This window comes from Mastigoproctus giganteus, chromosome 13 (assembly GCF_048544385.1).
Source record: "Mastigoproctus giganteus isolate SK-2022 chromosome 13, ASM4854438v1, whole genome shotgun sequence".
Taxonomy (NCBI): domain Eukaryota; kingdom Metazoa; phylum Arthropoda; class Arachnida; order Uropygi; family Thelyphonidae; genus Mastigoproctus; species Mastigoproctus giganteus.
The window spans coordinates 126,197,731-126,218,969 of record NC_143587.1 but is presented as its reverse complement, the minus strand read 5'-3'; the positions used below and the strand labels follow the sequence as shown (position 1 = coordinate 126,218,969).

The following is a 21,239-nucleotide window of genomic DNA, read 5'->3' as shown; positions in this document are numbered from 1 at the left end:
GACTTCAGTTATAGCTCAGACACAGCATCGTTTTGTTTGGGGGAAGTCTTGCCTGACCAACTTGATTGGATACTATGATGCAGTCACAAAAGAACTGGATGCAGGGAATAACTTTGATATTATATACTTGGATCTTAGAAAGGCTTTTGATACTGTTGCACATGGAAGACCGCTACACAAATTGGAGCAGTGTGACATTGGAGGCAAATTGCTGCTATGGATAAAGGGGTGGTTGAGGGGGAGAAGATAGAGAGTGGTAATCAATGGACACTGCTCATCGTGGACTAATGTTATTAGTGGAGTCCCTCAGGGCTCAGTGTTGGGTCCATTATTGTTTTCTGTATTTATAAATGATATTGATGATGGTATATCAAGCTTAATATCCAAGTTTGCAGACGATACAAAGGTTGGCAGGGTTGTCAAGGACACTACTGACACTATGCTGCTGCAACAGGATCTGGAAAGGTTGAGCAGATGGGCTGAGAGGTGGCAAATGAAGTTTAACATTGACAAATGTAAAGTACTACACATGGGAAACAGCAACCCCAGAGCAACGTATCAACTCTGTGGTACTACACTGACAGTGGTAGAGAATGAAAGGGACTTGGGGGTGGTTGTGCAGGCAGATATGAAGTTCTCTGAGCAGTGCAGACGGGCTGCAAGAGTAGCTCATGGAGTATTGTCAATGATATACAGGAATTTTTCCAGCAGGGATAAGGAGGTGATTATTCCATTGTATAAGGCAATGGTCAGGCCACACCTAGAGTACTGTATACAGGTCTGGAGGCCTCATTTCAAGAAGGATGTAGAGCTGCTGGAACGAGTACAAAGAAGGGCAACAAGATTAGTGAATGGAACAAAGGGGTGCTCTTACGAAGAAAGGCTTAAGTTTTGCAAATTACAGTGTCTGGAGACTAGGCACCAGCGAGGTGATCTGATAGAGGTGTATAAAGCCTTGAATGGTTTAAGCATGCTCAATGCTGATGGGATTCTTCCTCTAGCTCAGAAAAATCACCTGAGAGGGCATAAATTCAAATTGAGGAAAGACAGATGTAGGATAGACGTGCAGAAATTTGCCTTTAGCCAGCGGGTGGTTGGTTGGTGGAACAGACTTCCATCCCTTGTGGTGGAGGTTGATAGCCTAAATAAGTTTGAGGCTCAGCTGGACAGGTATTTTGAACGAACAGAGGGGTGAAGTGGAAGTGGTTTTTTTTTTTTTTTTTTTGGCTGATGCTGCATAAGCTTGCTTTCTGGCATCAAATGCCTCTACTAATGCTAATATTTTAAGTTTCTTCACATTTCTCTATCAAATCCTCAAAGTTTACCTGTGATGTGCCGTCAAAACCTGGATGGACTGACTGATAGGTGTCATTTTGTTTTACCTAACAATATGAAACCACTCACAGTTCAATGAACTATGGTAACCATCCAGGAACTGCAGTGGGAAGTGACTAGACATCTTCTTAATGAACAGGACTTGTCTTGTGATTTTCATGTTTTGGAAGAATAAAAAATGAGATGGAAGGCTGCAGATTTCACACAGACAATGGAGTGAAGGAAACCATCAAATAATTATGCAAACAGAAACCAAGTCTTTTATGAGTAAGATATAAAAAATTTGGTGGGATTTGTATCTAACCATGGCAGAAATTTCTTTGAAAATCAAGCACCAGTTATTGGTAAAAAAAAAAATAATAATAATAATTCTCAATTTCATTTAACACATTTCTTAATTTTATTTGACATCCTCACATATGTTTAATAGAAATTCTGAGGTAAGCATCTGAATTTGCAGTGGATTTGTATTAGCTTTGAGTTTCAACCTTGATTGTTGATTTATTATTTTTTTTATTCAAATAGTACCGTATTTGTCGGCTTATAAGACAGCCTAATTTTGGAACAGTAAATTTAAGGGGGGGAAAAATTTTTTTAATTTATTGCTAATACAATGGAAATTTAAAATTCAATAAAAATAAAACCCAAAAGCCAATTAAGAAAGGTATAGGATTACTGCTCTTATTAATTTAGTATTATTCAACTTCAGATTCATTACTGATTTTATCATCATTATCCTCAACATCATCCTCTTATTATTAGCCATATGGTGCAAGAAAGCCTGAGGCTTATGCTGCACCAGCCAAAAAAAAAAAAAAAAAAAAAATTTCTGAATTACCAAGAGAGAGAGAGTAGAAGGGAATCACCAAGAAAGAAAAGAATAATGATATCCAGCTCAGGCTCCTCAGTGTGCCAAGCCCATACTCACCAGATGTGAGACCCTCTTCACTAGTATAACTGCCACTTTCATACAATAAATGATCTTCCATGCCATCCATCGCATTGCATTACACATTTTTTAACGGACTTGACCACAATTTGAGTCTTAACATGATGCCATAACTTCAGCACCCATTCACACTTGTGTTATTGATGGACGTTTCATTCTTCCCATACACATTGTAACATGGTTCCCCTCTATCATCCATTTATTCCACTGCTCTCACATATTATTTCTGAATGGCTTATTGATGTTGACATCTAACAGCTGTAACTGGGAAGTTAAGCCACCCGGAATTACCGCCAATTCTGTGTTCATCATTTCAGCCAGTTGTTTGATGTTTCCAGTCCTATGTGCTCTAAATTGATCCCATACTAATAGTGCATTTTTACGCAATATTATACCAGGAAGCTTGGGCCAAACTTTTACAAACCAATCCTTGATACATTCTTCATCCATCCCTTCACAGTTGTACAAGTACATTTTTTTTTTTTTTTTTTTTTTTTTTATGAAAACCCCAATCACGAGAGGTATTAAAACCTATAGTACTTAGTACCATGCTTGAGTTGGAGACTGAGAAGACGAAAGATAGTTGTCGACATTAGACTTGAACTTCTGTAGACTGTAATTTTCAGGAAATACGTATGAAGGAAGGTTGTTCCAGAAAATGGCAGTTGAATGAATAAGTGAGGAAGATGAAAAGTTGATTCTGTGAGTTTGAAGTTAGACAGTAAATGGATGTTGGCTGGTGGTGGTACGTGTCCTGACTGTTTTGAAAGAGAGATCGGGAATTATATAAATCAATTCAGAAGAACAGTGCCCATAGAAGTATCTGTAGAAAAGGCATGCAGCAGAAACAGTACGTCTATGAGACAGCAAGGGGAGAGACTGTTACAGATGTCATTAATTAACCTAACTGCCCTCTTCTGCATCTAAAAGGCTAGAAGCCTGAGAGAGGTTTTGGGGGCACTGCCCCAGATGTGGGAACAATATTCCACAGTAGGACGGATTTGCGATTTGTACAGAGTGAACAGCTGTTTGGAAGAAAAGTAACGCCGAGAGCGAAAGAGAAAACCAAGTTTTTTAGATGCAGAGGAAGCAATATTTGTAATGTGCTTGTGCCAAGAGAGATTAGAAGTCAGGGCAATCCTCCAAAGAGATATCATCTTTCCTAGAAATATGAGTATCACCAAAGACAAGCATAGCAGCTGAAGAATCCTTTTTGCAACATATAAGACAAGAATGAGTTTTAGAAGGATTGAAATCAACTAAGTTGTCTTTGCCACACTGGAGAATTACCTGGAGATCGGCATTTAAGGAATTGGTAGCAGATAGTTGAGAAGTTGACACTGATTGAGCAGAGCAAGGTTTCTCAAAATGGAAAGTGAAATGCAATGTGCTATCATCGGCGTCACTATGGATAAGATTTCCAGTCAATGGAAGAAGGTCATTAATATACAAGAGGAAAAGAGTGGGGGAAAGAACTGAACCTTGGGGTACACCAGCATTAGTGGAGAAGTTAGAAGACAGAGAGACATCTGCCATCACTCCCAGTGAGCAATCAGAGAGAAAACTGGATAACCAATTACAAAAAACATTTAGAAAACCATAAGATGGAAGCTTGTTTAGAAGATCTTTATGCCAAACACGACTGAAAACCTTTGAGATGTCAAGAGAAACTGCTTGGGTTTCACCAAACTTTTCCACTGAATTTGTCCATAAATGGGTAACATAAGCCAGAATATCACCAGTGGATTGACACTGACTGAATCCATACTGGCGATCGTTGATCAGACGGAAGGTTTCTAGGTAGTTTAAGAGTTGGCGGTTAATTGATTTCTAAATTAATTTAGAAAGAGTAGAAGTAATTGCAATGGAACTATAATTGGATGGGAGAGATTTGTCACCCTTTTTAGGAACTGGCTGGATATGAGCAAATTTCCAAGCAGAAGGAAAAACACCTTCGGAATAAGAAAGTGAAAAAAAGGCGACAAAGAACAGAGTAACTTCATGAGCACAGGTTTTGAGAACAAGTGGAAAAATACCATCAGGACCTGGAGCTTTCTTAGCATCAAAATTCGTCAAAATCCTTCTGACATCATTTTGACGGAAGACCACAGGAGGCATTGAATGGAGCGTGTTGGGAATAGTGGGAGGTGTTTTACCAAGATCATTAATACATTAGTTGGAAGAAAACTGGGATGCTAGCAGGTCAGCTTTATCCTTGGCTGAAGTGATAATAGAACGATCAAGTTTTGACAGAGATGGGCAAAAGTTGGGGCCAATAGACCAGAATGCTCGGCAACCATTAGGGCAAAAAGCAAGTTTTCTACTCTTAACCTGTTCAAAATCTAATTTGGACTGATTAATATCTGCTTTACAATTTTAGCGAGCTTTGGTGTAGGCAGAAAATGAAACCGAAGAAATGTAAACAAGCCAATTATGATAATCAACATTCTTCTCTTGTGTATTCCATTTGGAAGTTTATCTTCCGGTAAAGTTTTTCTTTTAAAAATTAACATTGGCAGAAGTTTGGTCCCATCAGCACAACAAGTTAAAACTGGTGTGTAGTGTGTCTTTTCATGTCCAGTGGTTTTAATAGTTATAGATTTTGTCCTCTCAGATTTAGGTTTTATTGCATGGCACATCAAAACTCAACAGAATTTCATCCATGTTCCTGATTTGGCTAAGGTTACGTGTCCATCTCTGCAGATCATCTGCATTAAGGACAAATTTACCAAAATCTAATATTTTCTGTTTGTACTCAGCAGGCATTCTCTAGGCTATTCCAATTCTTGTGCATAAACTTAACTAGTTTCTTTTCATGAAGCAATTACACCAAAATTCAGTTCCTTTTAATGTCGTGTATCCCAATATCAACTGCTCATTTCTGTGCTTCTACTATTATCATTTTAGTACTCGCTGCAATACCCACATCTCTAAGTTCCATTATCCAACTACATAAGTTTTCTTCCAAATTTGGCCATTTAGGTGAATTTTGAAGTTTGTGCTTTGTTTTATCAGTTTCTTGTAATAAAACTTCCTGCTTCCTCCACTGATGAATTATCTTCTCAGTAGGCGGTGGTCCGAAATTTCATTCTGCTGCTCTGTTCCCGTGTTCTAAGGCATATTGTACTATTTTTAGCGTAAATCCAATCTGTAGAATAATTTTGCCTTCTTGATGTGCTTGTCATTGATTTGGGCTTAAACTTATAACTGGAATTCACATATTACTCCAATAACAGCCTGGTAATTACTGAAAAGTGTACTAACGTATAGTAGTTAACTATCCATCAACTCTCAGTTTTGTGCATGTGCTGTATTTGCCAGTTTCGGAATCTAAGACATAGGGTGATTTTTTAAGGTATTTATAAGGAAAAAAAGTGCATCTTATAAGCTGACAAATATGGTAATTATTTTAACTCAGATAATAATTTACCCGTTATTACAAGTTAAATTGAATTGTAGTGCTTGTCAAGTTTCTTTGCATATTGTTTTATTTCTGTTATAAATTATAAAAAATTTTGAGTAAGTAAAAAAATTTGCATTGAAATGTTTGAATGATTTACTCATTTTGAAACCAAATTCAATTTCATCTGTTTGGTTAAACTTTGAATAGTAATTCTGATATGCCTGATGGTTATTTGTGTTTCTGACTTTTTTCCGCCCCATCACTGAAGATGTAAACACTTTTCTAAACTAGCTTTACATGATAATTTCAAATATGTTCTCAATTTTATTCAAGCAATAAAATACAGTTTCGTTATAAAACACGTGAGACTGGTTAAAATACTTTTATCACTTTTACAGTTTAAACCCAATATACACTGAAAGGACAGAATTCATGGGATACCTGGTCCCTGGGTAATGTGATGCTGTCACCCCTCTCACTCGTGGATGAACCCACCACTTGGCAAGTATATAAGTACACCGCATTCACGTAGATGGTAATTCAACGTCAGTATGGATAAACATCATGAGTTAACTGACTTTGAAAAGGGGATAGTGGGTGCCCGATGCACGAGTCACTCTATCGTGGAGGTGGTACAGAAATTGCACTATCCCTATTCGACAGTATCAAGAGTGTATCGGGAATATGCCATTTCCGGAATAACATCTCATCGTGGACAGTGCTGTGGGCAGAGAAAGGTGGTGGATAATGTCTGTCTCGCATTGTTTCTGCCAACCAGAGAGCATCATCATCATCATCATCAGCCATTTTCAATCCACTGCAGGATGAAGGCCTCTCCAGCAACTTTCCAGTTCCTTCTGTTTTGAGCACTGGACATCCATTTACTACCCACAAACTCATGAATTTCATCTATCCATCTCCGCCTTTGTCTTCCAGGTTTTCTTCTAGCTCCTCTTGGGTACCATTCTGTTATTTTCTTAGTCCATCTGTCATCATGTCTTCGAGCTATGTGTCCTGCCCAAGACCATTTTAGTTCTTTAGTTTTGATAAGAATGTCCTTTACTTGAGTTTGTTGCCTAATCCATGTGTTTCTCTTCTTATCTAACAGTCTGATTCCCAATATGATTCGTTCCATTCTTCGCTGTGTAGTTCTCAGCTTCTCTTCCATTCTTTTGGTGAGTGCCCAAGTTTCACTTCCATAAGTCATGGTGGGGAGTATACATTGGTTCATTATTTTACGTTTCAGACAAACTGGGATATTGCTCTTCAGTATGTGACTATATTTCCTGAATGCTATCCATCCAAAATTTATTCTTCTCTTGACTTCCAGCCATTTATCATTATTACAGCTAATAACTTGTCCCAGATAAGTATATGACTCCACCTTTTCAATTACTGCTCCTTCAATCATTATTTCCCTTTCTGTGGCATACTTGTTCATCATTACTTTTGTTTTAGCCATATTCATCTTTAGTCCAAAATCCTTACTAGCTGTGCATAACTGATTAAGATTTTCCTCTAATTCTTTGGGATCATGGCTTATGACCACAATGTCGTCTGCAAATCGTAAATGGTTTAGGTACTCTCCGTTCACATTGACTCCTTTCTGCGACCAGTCTAATCTTCTGAAAGCTTCCTCAAGGGCAGCAGTAAACAGCTTCGGAGATATTGTGTCTCCTTGTCGAACTCCTTTCTCAATTTTAAATTTCCTACTGTCTTTGTCTAGTCTAATAAAGGAGGTAGCACTCTCGTATATTTTCTTCAAAATCATAATATATGGGGTATCAATGCCTTGTCTTTCCAGTGCCCGAAACATTGCCTTATGCTGTATGGAGTCAAATGCCTTTTCATAATCCACAAATGCCAGGCATAATGGTGTTTTATATTCATTTGCTTTCTCCATTAGCTGTGATATTACGTGAAGGTGATCCATAGTTGAGAATCCTGTCCTAAAGCCAGCTTGCTCTTTCGGTTGATTCTCATCAAGTATTCTTTCTAATCTGTTAGTAATGACCCTTGTGAACAACTTGTAGATGTGGGATAACAAGCTAATTGGTCTATAATTTCCAATTTCTGATTTATCTCCTTTCTTATGCAGCAAAACTATGATTGCATTATTCCACTGCTTAGGCGTCACACCTTTTCTAATGCACTTTGTGAAGAGCCTTGCCAGTTTTTGTGTTATGTCTCTTCCTCCCAATTTTAACAACTCTACAGTAACTTCATCTTCCCCCGGGGCTTTCTGATTCTTCATTTTCTTCAATGCATGTTCTACCTCATCAGGAAGAATATTGGGTATGTCGTATGTGTTGCTACTTTGCAATCCATCTTCCCCACTGCTGGCATCATTCCCCTGCTCCTTGTATAATTCTCTATAGTAGTCTTCTGCTGTTTGAATTATGCCTTCTCTGCTGTTTATAAGTACACCATCGCTATTCTTCAGTTTCAGTATCATTTGTCTTTCTGTATTACTGCTCATGGCTGCTGATTTAAATCCTTTGTTTTCCCTTAATGCTTGTTCTACTTTTCTTGTGTTAAATCTTCTTATGTCCTCTCTGAGTCTCTTTCTAATGGCTTTGCATAACTCAGTATACTCAATTTTCTCCCTGTCAGTGTTTTTCTTGCTTTTCATTTGTCGTCTTCGGTTCATCATGACAAGTGTTTCTTGACTAATTTTTTCTTCTTTGGATTTCCTTTTCCCTATAGGTTTCTTGGGCTTTATCACTTTCAAAAAGTTGTAATATTCCTCGTCGATATCTTGGTCCTCAGCAGTCTGCAGAAGCTCATACTTGTTCTTAAGTTCCAGTACATACTGCTTTTTCTCCTCTTCTGTTATCTCAAAGACCTTTGTATTATTTACTCGAGTCAGTTTTTTCCTTTCCTTTCCTACATCTATATCAAGTGTACATCTTACCATTCTGTGATCACTTCCAACATTTACCTTATTCAGGATGGTAACATCATTCACAATATATCTTCTGTTAGTGAGGATGAAGTCGATTTCATTAGTAGTTAATCCATTTGGACTCTTCCATGTCCACTTTCTGTTCACCCTTTTCTTGAAAAAAGTGTTCATTACTGACAGTCCTTGAGATTCTGCAAATTCCACAAGTCTTTCACCTCTTTCATTTCTTTCACCAATTCCAAAATTTCCTATAGTTCCCCTTTCTGCGCTGTTTTGTCTTTTTCCAACCTTAGCATTGAAGTCTCCCATAGTAATAGTGTAGTGGGTTTTCTGCTCATCCAGAAGACTCAATTTCGGTGTACATTTCTTCAACCTCTTCATCATCATGGCTCGATGTCGGTGCATAAATCATTATAATCTTTAGCTTGTACCTCTTAGAAATCTTGAGTATTAGTCTTGACACTCTTGGTGATGTACTTTTGAATTCCAAAATGTTGTTTTTAAAATCTTTATGGACCAGAAACCCAACTCCACCTTCACTCCTTTCACTGTTTCCATTGGTGTACAGCAGATTTCCACTTGATAAACTTATAAGTGATTCATTTCTTCTTCTTGTTTCAGCCAAACCAATGATATTCCAATTCACATTTTCTAATTCCTTTTCCAGCTCTAATATCCTGTCTTCACCGATGAGTGTTCTTACGTTATAACAGGCCAAGTTCAGTTTCCGTGCATGGCAGCCTGGTCGTACCCAGAGATTCTTAGCACCCTCTGCTTCCACTCTAATCCTCTCGCTGCCGTAAGAGGGAGAGTGAAAGCTGCTGGGGACTGAGGGCCATTTGTTTCGTCGTGCTTTCATATTGCTGGAGGGTTTGGTCTTTTCCTCTTCACGCTGACCAGGCGTCTTGAAGAGAACCACTCTACACGTTCGTTGCCACCTAAGTGACGTAACAGGGCTTACCATCGAGAAGGTGTGCATGAGTGGATTTTAGGGAGGCAGGCCAACCGGACTTCTCCTAAATCTTCTGTAATAGAGAGATATTGGATCCATCAGTGTTTTAGGCTGAGTGTCTGATAACACACAGGATACCTGTTCCCCTCTAAGCCCCAGAGAGCAACAGTGGCACAAATCACCACCGACTTCAATGAGGGAGGTGCCAGAAACGTCTCCACCAAGACCATCAGGTGATTATTAGCCACAATAGTTATAGCAAATGCCGACCCATCAGAATCTCATTGCTAACACCACAACACAACACAACACAGGACTCTATGCCTCAACTGGGCAAAAGAACATTGGCACTGTATCTTGGATGATTGGAGAATGGTCTCCTGGTCCAATGAGTCCCATTTCCAGTTATTTCATGGGGACGGAAGTGTGTGTATCTGGTGGAAACCACAAGAAGCTATGCAACCATCATGTCAGCAAGGAACTGTTCAGGCATGTGGACAGTCAGTAATGGTCTGAGGCATGTTCAACTGGCATACATTGGACCTCTGGTACATATAGACTCATCTCTGAACGGTCCAGGTTACGTGTCCATCCTTGCAGATCATCTGCATCCCTTCATGGTCATCATGCACCCACAGGGCAATGGGCTCTTCAGACAGGAAAATGCATCTCCCCACAGAGCCGTGGTGACTAGAAAATGGTTCAAAGAGCATTCTGCAGATTTTACCACCATGGAATGGCCTCCCTATTCTCCAGACATGAATCCTGTGGAGCATCTTTGGGATGCGTGGAAAGGTCCATTGAAGCTTTGGATCCTCCACCCAGGAATGCAACAGAATTATGGACAATTTTTATGGATTGTGCAGCAAGCATGGATGGAAATACCAGTGGAACTCTTGTGAACTAGTGGACTCAGTGCCTCGCTGTGGACAGTAAAGTGTAACTGCACTTATCGCGAAAGGTGGGCCTACCCGTTACTAGGTAGGTATCCCATGATTTCTGCCCATTCAGTGTGCTTTCTATAAAGTATATTTAAGTATACAATTAAAATAATAATGGTACACCATTGTGGAAAGATATGTGTAATTTAAAAATGTTACGTGGATGATATCTTTGATGAACTTTGTCTGGAAGGTCATGGTACAACATCCAACAGTAGTCTGCTAACTCATTCATTTGTTCCAGAAATCTTGATAGCAATTTTCTATTGACTTCAGGTCTTGATGGAATTGGTCTCTGTGCTCATTACTTACAATGCCAAGGTTTACAAAAAATTCAAAATGCGAGGAACGAGGTCAGCAACATTCAACATCCCATTTCTTTATATGGATTGAGCAGTTTCTCAACTATCTTTGTATGTGTGAAACTTGTGATTACTCTAAAAAATTTCCACAAAGTCATTCAAAAGCCTGCCATGCACTTAGTTCTAAGCCAGGCAATTTTCAAAACTTTCATCTTGCAGAAAGTCTCTGATTTAGGAAGTTCTTTCACTTTTGGAACACAGATCTTAGGAAATTTCTTATTTAATTAATAAAATCCTTTCAAATTCATCTTACCCATCAATTTCACAAAGCCCTTCATTAGACATTGTTTATTAATGTGGATAGGCAGAAATATAATTTTCATTGGATCCACTAATGGAACATACTACACACTTCCTGGCTCATAGAATGAGTAGTTTGCATTTTGTGAACCTTCCTTGAAATAAAGTTGTGAATTCTCCTGGGCTTCAGCCATAGAGTATAAACAGACATTTATTATTATATATCTAATGAGGTCATTCAACTCATTTGAATAAACAGCTCCACCTCCAATGTCTCCTCATCAAATGTGTATTCAGGATCAGCTGAATTGTAAATTCCCCACCAACCACACATTGACTGCATTCCATTTCATCTTCTGAAGCGTTTCCCAACCTGTGGTTCATGTAACTTATGAAAGTAGTCCTGCAGGAATGACAATAAAACAGAACATTTTTGTGTAGGCAACAATCCCATTAAGTGATAGGAGATACAGGTATTCTTAATAACTTAATGTATATTAGGTATTTTAGGTGCAAGTACATATCATTGTATTTAAAAATATAGTTAATATATTTGCATGTATAATTTATTTTTTATGGTCTTTGGCCTCTGCCTGAAATATAAAAACGGCCCATGGTTTCCACTTCAAATATAAAAGTGGTCCATATCTGAAAAAAGTTTAAGAAACACTGTTCTAAAGAATCTAGTCCATGCTGTGGAGGTACCGGAACATTAGCATTAGTAGAGGCATTTGATGCAAGAAGGCAAGCTTATGCAGCATCAGCCAAAAAAAAACCACTTCCACTTCACCCCTCTGTTCGTTCAAAATACCTGTCCAGCTGAGCCTTAAACTTATTTAGGCTATCAACTTCCACGACAAGGGATGGAAGTCTGTTCCACCAACCAACCACACGCTGGCTAAAGGCAAATTTCCGCACGTCTATCCTACATCTGTCTTTCCTCAATTTGAATTTATGCCCTCTCAGGTGATTACTCTGAGCGAGAGGAAGAATCCCATCAGCATTGAGCATGCTCAAACCATTCAATGCTTTATACACCTCTATCAGATCACCTTGCTGGTGCCTAGTCTCCAGACACTGTAATTTGCAAAACTTAAGCCTTTCTTCATAAGAGTACCCCTTCGTTCCATTCACTAAACTTGTTGCCCTTCTCTGTACTCATTCCAGCAGCTCTACATCCTTCTTGAAATGAGGCCTCCAGCCCCTGTATACAGTACTCTAGGTGTGGCCTGACCATTGCCTTATACAAGGGAATAATCACCTCCTTATCCCTGCTAGAAAAATTCCTATATATCATTGACAATACACCATGAGCTACTCTTGCAGCCCGTCTGCACTGCTCAGAGAACTTCATATCTGCCTGCACAACCACCCCCAGGTCCCTTTCATTCTCTACCACTGTCAGTGTGGTACCACAGAGTTGATACGTTGCTCTGGGGTTGCTGTTTCCCATGTGTACTACTTTACATTTGTCAATGTTAAACTTCATTTGCCACCTCTCAGCCCATCTGCTCAACCTTTCCAGATCCTACTGCAGCAGCATAGTGTCAGTAGTGTCCTTGACAACCCTGCCTACCTTTGTATCGTCTGCAAACTTCGACATTAAGCTTGATATACCATCATCAATATCATTTATGAATACAGAAAACAATAATGGACCCAACACTGAGGCCTGAGGGACTCCACTAATAACATTAGTCCACGATGAGCAGTGTCCATTGATTACCACTCTCTGTCTTCTCCCCCTCAGCCACCCCTTTATCCACAGCAGCAATTTGCCTCCAATGCCACACTGCTCCAATTTGTGCAGCAGTCTTCCATGTGCAACAGTATTAAAAACCTTTCTAAGATGCAAGTATATAATATCAAAGTTATTCCCTGCATCCAACTCTTTTGTGACTGCATCATAGTATCCAATCAAATTGATCAGGCAAAACTTCCCCTTAACAAAACCATGTGTGTCCGAGCTATAACTGAAATCTTGTCTAGATGATCCTGCCGTGCTTCTTTAACCAGTGCCTCCATTAATTTTCCTGGAACAGAAGTTAAACTCACAGGTCTATAATTACTTGTGTCAGCCTTTGATCCTCCTTTTTTATTTTGGGTCACATTTGCACATCTCCAGTCTATGGGAACCTCCCCAGAGTTCAAGGAAGCTCTCATAATTATGGCTAACAGTTTACTTACTTCCTTTGCTGCCTCCTTTAATATAACTGGATAGATCCCATCCACCCCAGGTGCCTTTCTTGTGTTTATCTTCAACAGTTTCTCCTCCACTTTACTCTTAGTTATTACAAAATTCTCTAGCTTACTGCTAGAGTTGAATACACCTCTGGCTTTCCCCTCGCTAAATAATTACTCATGTGTGAATGTCGATGCAAAATATTCATTTAGTTTGTTAGCTACTTGAGCAGGATCATCAACAGTTGACCCATCGATATCAAGTGGACCAATCTGATTCATCCCCTTCCTTCTAGAGTTTACATAAGTAAAGAACTCTTTGCTGTTTTTCTTTGCATCCCTTGCCAAAGATTTCTCGTACTCTGCCTTCGCCTACCTAAACTCCTTTGTAACTTGGTTACAGATCAACTTGTATCTATCATAGGCTTCTGTGTCATGTGTTAATTTGTATGTATCCCATGCATGTTTCTTCTCTGCCATATGCCTCATTAGTTCATCTGACATCCATTTAGGCCTAAACCTTGAACAATATTTCTTAGTTGGTATGTAAAGCCTAGTAGCTTCCAAGATAAGTTCTTTGAATGCTTACCATTTTGCATTTGCTGTTGGTAACATCATCAGTTGGTCCCACTGTATAGAATTTAAATACTGTCTCACTCCATCGTAGTCGCCTTTACGAAAGCAATAATCCTTCCCTTTACCCCTAATGGTAGTTGCCTCTTTGAGTAAATCCCACTTCAGCACACTGTGATCACTGCCACCTAGTGGTTCATTTATCTGCAGATTCTTAATGCATGAAGAATCACTGCTGATAATCAAATCAAGAGTATTCCTCCCTCTAGTTGCCTCCCGAACATGCTGATGTAGAAAACAATCATCCAATAAATCCACAAAAGCCTTGCTAGTGTGTGAGTGACCAGCCCCCAAACTCCAGTCAATATCTGGGAAATTAAAATCTCCCATTACAAGACTCTCTGATTTACTGGCCCACTATTTCCCTGTACAGTTTCTTATTATACTCATCAGAGTCATTAGGCCTATAGCACACTCCTACTCTCAATTTTGATCTACCAATGCTTATGTCACACCAAACTGACTCGACACTGCATTGTCCAGCGATGTCCACTGGCTTCACTTCCTTGGATTTTATGTATTTCTTAACTAATAGCATAACCCCTCCTCCCTTCCTATCCAATCTATCCTTTCTGTAGACGTTGTACTCCCCAAATTCCAGTTCTGCATTCCTTATATCTGTGTGACACCAAGTCTCTGATATCCCAACAATATCTGCCTTTGATGTTTTGAGAAATACCTCAAATTCATCAAATTTATTTACTAAACTCCTAGCATTGGTGTACACGCAAGTATACATGCACCTATTTCTATTCTTAGCTACCCGAACACAACCCATGTGTTTACTTGTACCGCAATGGCTCCCAGCAGTCTCTGAAATATCCTGAATCTTGTTTTTCAGGCTTCTGCTCATTCCAATAGAAGCAGTGCAAGAATCTCTTTCACCTCTGCCAGTGGCTACTGTTAATCTATTCGTCTTTGTATCCCCCCCAGGAATACTGTCATTGTGAAAGATTGGTCTCATCAACGAATCCAAGTTCAGATAAACAATTTTATGCTTATTCTTCACTGAGAATCCAGTTACAGTCACATTACAAAAGTAACAATTACCATTGTGGTCTTTTGCCTCCCTCCACATCATGGGTATGGCAAATGGAATTCATTTTTTTCCTACTTTTTTTTCAACCAGTCAAATAATTCATTAGAACATGCTGTACAAATAACATGCAGTGCCCATGCATTATTCTAGTCACCTAGAGGACGGCCAAAGTATAGCCAGTAAATATTCTAAACATCTTTCATGATTGTACACCATTGTGATTTAGTTAAGAAAGATTTGCATATGTAACAGAATTTGTTGGAGCAAGTTTTACACTTTTGAGGCATGACGATGAACATGTTTCAGTAATTCATTTAATCTTGCCCAAATTTTTTACCACAATTCATTGAATCTTACCCAAATTGTTTTACTCCAGTTCACTGAATCTTTCTAGAGGAAAACTGAAAACAGATTTGAAATCAGTACCCAAAAATCTATCCGGTCCACATATATTTTTCTTTCCATGATGAAAAATATTTGTTAATCTGTGTATTTCACTTAACCACAATTCTCATTTTAAAATCTATTTTAAAACTATTTTAATATAAATTTTCTGCTTTTAAAACTGATAATAAACAGACCAATCAACATAATAGATACATTCATTCAAATACAATCTTCTAACTTCATGATTTTCTTTCTTTGATGGGGATAATACTTGATACCATAATTAGCCATAATACAGGTAGAAAATGCTTCATGTCTTAGAACAATGAGATTTTTTCTAAATGTTACTATTCATGTACTAATTCCTCTGATGTTCAGGTGACAGAGCAGTCTTATATAGACTCCACCTATTGTGATTAAAGTTTTTGATCGACTCTATGCCACCCTCAAAGCTAATGCTCAATCACCACTGAAATCAGTGCATCAATATTCAAACAGTTAATTCCTCAACAGATATGATTGAGAGGTTGCCTGATTTAGTGGTGTCTAATAATTATGGTAACTTGTGGAAGTATTTCCTCTAATCAGCGTAGAGTTGCACCTCCTGTTTATCAATCACTTTCATTTTGTATCCATTTTATGGTGATCATTTCTTTCTCAACACTTACTGGTAGGTTGGTACTGCCATATCTCTAGAAAATTTTCAAGCTTAATTGGCAATACTGAAAAAATTGCTTGCATTATCTTTTGTATGCCTCATTAACCTAACAGCGTTGGCATAAGGGTATAATTTTTTTCTAAATATATTTATTTGTTCCCAGGGAAAAAAATATATATTTCATAAAAATTAAATAAAATAAAAACTTTTCCAGTTCAACTGTATTCTTCAGTGCCTCTCAAGGATTGTTCAATAGCAAAAAAAAACACTCCATTTAAGTTCCACAACTGTGGTGAGAGGCATGATCAAAAACGGCACTAGGTAGATTTTATCCTCAATCTTTACTCATCAACATTTTGTGAATGGGCTTGGCAGGGCTTCCCACAGTTTAGCAATTTGTTTACAGCAGTAATGTTCAACTCTTCCCACAATGGGTGCCACTTGTAGGGATGCAAAAACTTGAAAATTGACTAATATATCCCTGCCACAAGAAATCTGGAAACATGAAAATTTTAGAGTTCTTGCGGCAACAAAACTTCTTATATATCCACAATCAGTTCCTTACACAATGATCTGTACAGGAAGAAAACTTAGGTAACTTCAATACCCCTGAAACCCAGTCTTGGTCTTCAATAACAAACACTGAAATTTCTAGACAAGATCACATCTTTACTGTGAATAATCCAGATTTCTAATTTTTTTTGGTACAGTATATCAAAATATTGCTACCACTGAAGGTCAGCTGCATGCCCTTACTACGATGGGTACTATTCTGAATTACATTCCTACCTCTTTCACCTAAAAACTAGTCAGAACACATCCGTTGACTAGTCAAAATCCATTCACTGTTTGATTAGCTTTCGTCTGTAATTTATCCTTTATTTTTTGGAATTTTTCTCATGTACTACCTGAAAATTACAATCTACAGATATTGTAGTCCAACATCCAACTTAAGTTTTCTCAACCCACATAAGGGTGCTGTAGATTCTAACACCCTTCACATTTAGGATCACCAAAAAGTATACTTTGCAATTAGCAAGATATAATTTTCCTTTCTAAATTAATAATTGCTAGAGAAGGGGGTCTGAGTGCATTGCTTATTTATTTGAAAGTAACTGCTTTATAAGTGATTATAAGAGGAAAATTTTACTAAAAAGTATTTTTTTTTTCTTTTAAAAAATAAATTATAGTAAATACATATACAGTACTATATTACAATATTTTATAAACTTCTGAAGGTGGCATGAAAATTGGCAGGTATAACCAAAAATCAGCACTTACTACAAAATTAAACAAGAGCAATAAATACTAGCTTCATGATTATACAGTATTTTAATATTATACAGCAAAACACTGTATTGGCTAGAAAAAAATTATTAAAACTAGCTTCAAAAATAGATTGTTTGTTTGTTTTGGGATTTATTGGGGGCACTGGCAACTAAGACAAAAACAGATGTCACCAACAGAGGGTATGAGGGTGTTTGCACAGAACAGCCTAAAGAGGTCAGGGATATTAATAATGCTAATTTAGGCAAGGGAAAGGCCACTGGAAAGATGCAGATTCTTGAGGTACTTCAAATTTCCCCTGTTTGGACATAAAATTTAGAAAGAAGTAGGAGTAATGCAACTAACTGAAATCTGTTATAATACTAAACAGTGGGAACTGCAAGTGACTGCAGGACTATAGGATCATGGAAAAGTATTTGGTAATTACTAAAAAGTTATTCAGAAAATGTTACCACTAATCTAATATTCATTATTCAAAAAATTCCTGTGGACAGTTTTGCCACAAGCAACATGGGATGTGTTAAGGATACAGAATGTCCGAAAACCTCTAACATTTTGTATACTAATACATCTAGCATTAGCATACAAAATGTAAAATATATTCAATGAATGCCAATATAACAAGGGGATTAGAAACAGTGATTGTGATATGGATGCAGAATTTGGATATGTAAATTATAATGTGCACAAGAAAGAAAAGCATGACAGAAGGGGAGGAGGGGCAATGATACTAAACAGAAATCATATACAATAGATCCAAACAGATTATATTCATTGCCAGGGAGCATAGAAATAGTGTGATATAAAGAGTGAAACAATACAACTGAAAGAAAAGGGCCACATACCTAATGATAAGCTATACGTAACATGCAACCACACTTGGAAAGCAAATGAAAATGTTTTATTATGAGACTTCAACTATTTAGATACAGAATGGAACTTATGGATTTAATGGAACATTAGTAGAGGCATATGACACAAGAAAGCAAGCTTATACAGCATCAGCCAAAAAAAAAAATCCCATTTCACACATCCATTCGCTCTAAACATTTGTCCAGTCCTCCCTTGAATTTATTTAAGCTATCAACTTCCACAATGACAGATTGAACAAGGCCTCCAGACCTGTATGCAGTACTCAAGGTGTGCCCTAACCATTGCCTTATACAAAGGGATAATCACCACCTTATCCCTGCATATCACTGACAAGACCCCATGACCTGCTTTGGCAGCCTGTCTGCACTGTAGAAAACTTCATATCTGACTGCACAATAATCCCCCAAGGTCTTTTTCATTCTCTACCACCCTGAGCGTAGTACCACACAGTTGGTACGTTTCTCTGGGGTTACTGCTACCCATATGCAGTACTTTGCATTTGTCAATGTTAAACTTAAGTTGTCACTTCTCAGCCCATCTACCAAACTTTTCTAGATCCTGTTGCAGTAGCATACTATCCTTAACAACCCTGCCAACCTACAATCATCTACAGACTTCGACATTAAGCCTGATATACCTTCTTCAATATCATTGATAAAGATACCAAACCCTGGGGGTCTCCACTAATAACATTAGTCCACAACAAGCAGTGTCCATTGATTAGCACTGTCTGTCTTCTGCCACTCAACCATTCTTTATCCATTGTAGCAACTTGCCCTTAATATCATACTGCTCCAATTTGTACAGTAGCCTTCCACGTGCAACAGTATCAAAAGCTTTCCTTAAATCCAAGTACATATCAAAATTATTTTTTGCATCCAGTTCTTTGTGACCACATCATAGTATCCATTCAAATTGGTCAGACAAGGCTTCTCCTTAACAAACTTGTGCTGTGTCTGAATTATTACTGCAGTCTTGTCTAGATTATCTTGTAATCTAGTGACTCCATTATTTTCTCCAAACAGAAGTTAAACTAATAGGTCTGTAATTACTCGTGTCACCCTCTGACCCCCCCCCCTTTTCAATTGAGAATACATTTCCACATTTTCAATTTGTGGGGGATCTCCCCTGAGTCCAAGGATGCTATCATAATTATGACTAAGGGTTCACTATTTCCTTTGCTGCCTCCTTTAATATAACTGGATAATCTCACCCTGGTGTCTTTCTTATTATTGTATTAGCCATACGGTAAAAGGAAGCCTGAGACTTTTGCTGCACCAACCAAACAAAAATTTCTGAGTTACCCTGAAGGAGAGAGAGAGGGGTATGATAATATCCAGCCAGCTCCGTACCCTGGGTGTGCCAATCCCATACTCACCAGATGTGAGCCCCTATGTTTAACTTCAACAATTTCTCCTCCATTTCCCCATTATTACAAAAAATCATTTAGCTCTCTGTTAGAGTTTAATAAGCTTCTGTTCTCTACCTCTGACATTAAACTCATCACCCTCAACTTTTTTTTTGGAAATGACTTTGTAAAATGAAACGAAAATTATTATTACATTTGTTGGGGGTTTTGGAGATTAGCTGATGATTATTTTTTTGGATTTCCTTTGTGCACTGACAACTTTGGTCATAATGCCCCAATTCACAAAGCACTAGATGTCATCTTGTAGTGTACTTCCCGTACAACCACGTTTACAGGCTGATAAGGCCAGGAATGGATCAGTGAAAATTGCCCTCAGTCGTGGATTGAGGAGGGCCCATCCCAAACAAGTGGCAAACCTGCTGAGACAGATGAAGAAAACTCAAGTGAATCAAGCAAATTAAAAGTAACATACATGGCCAGTGGCCATAATGTTGATACAGAAGTTTGCTCAAATAGTGAATCTGAATATACGCCCCAATTAGTCATATGGAATATAAGCACCCCAACTACTAGTTTAATTTAATTTTATTTATTTTTTTGCACACGCCTTCCACGCTACTCAGTAATGTAGATCTGAGTGCACTTCAAAACACATCAGAAAACTGACAAATTCTTAACTACGTACATTCTTAATCTATCTCATTAGTTCACTCATGAAAAGGTAGTTTTACTAAACAATTTTAAAAACACACATTTTTCGCAGGGCATTAATAATTTTGAACTAGCGCAGATTTGATCTTTCCGTTTCATTTTTATGTGTGTGTATTATATATAAAAAATACAGTTATCGCAATGCTCTCTGGTATGATTTCATTCGAATACGTGACCATGACTTAGTCTTACTGAAAAATTGAGGTGACTAGACTAGAAACAAGGGAGAAAATGCCGTCAGAGGCGTATCTAAGACTGTCATTATACCCGGACTCATAGCACGACAGACCAAAATAACCGCTTGGAATTCTAAATTACCTTGATCTTGGTTGAAACCAGCATATAACAATCCATTGCCGTAAGAGTTTGACAGTCCAAGATTCATTATATCTATGCTCGGTAAGTAATGACACTACAATAACAACGTTCGGCGCACACACACACCGCCTTAGCTTGTTACGAAGTGGCAAGATGACATATCAGCCATCAAGACTAACAAACCCTCGACTGGAATAGTGAAATGCGTACGATATTCCTGTCCTCAGTGATGATTCGACACAAACGTCAAATGTCAGATGGAATCTAACTTGATAGGCGTCGTTTATTCCTCGGCTTCAATTAAAAAGTGAATCCTTTGTATATTATGTTATTTTGTTTCTGTGCAAATACAGTACTTTCACCTTTTCTGTCACTTCATAACTGGCAACAATTCAAAAATTTTAATTAATAAAAAATTTTAAAAAATCAAAATAAGCAGATATCATTCTAGTCTACATTTCAATTCCTATCGAGGAATCGGTATTGCAATTCTGCATTACATAATTAACTTGCACGATAGTTTAGTTACGTGTGCGCAATAGTTCTCCTTAAGTTCTACAAATAGTGGTTTCGTTATTGCCCTACAACGCAAGATACGGTCTTCGCTCTAAGCATATAGAAGTTGTATTTTATGTCTCCTCGCAAAAATTTGATATACGGTTTCCTACCAAAAAAAAAAAAAAAAAAAATGTTGTT

General features: G+C 38.0%; 1 protein-coding gene across 3 annotated transcripts in view; it reads right to left on the bottom strand.

Annotated features, from left to right (window-relative positions):
* Positions 1 to 20,734, bottom strand: part of LOC150076426 (WD repeat domain phosphoinositide-interacting protein 3) — a 179,928-nt gene extending 159,194 nt beyond the window's left edge. For 2 of the 3 annotated variants that reach the window (XM_090388009.1, XM_090388010.1), the window contains exon 1: positions 20,544 to 20,734. In XM_090388009.1, the coding sequence (XP_090244135.1) occupies positions 20,544 to 20,610 (67 nt within the window). In that variant the 5' untranslated portion in view covers positions 20,611 to 20,734. The remainder of the gene's footprint in view (positions 1 to 20,543) is intronic. The other variant, XM_090388011.1, reaches the window with a different exon arrangement.
* Between the last annotated feature and the right edge of the window lie 505 nt (positions 20,735 to 21,239).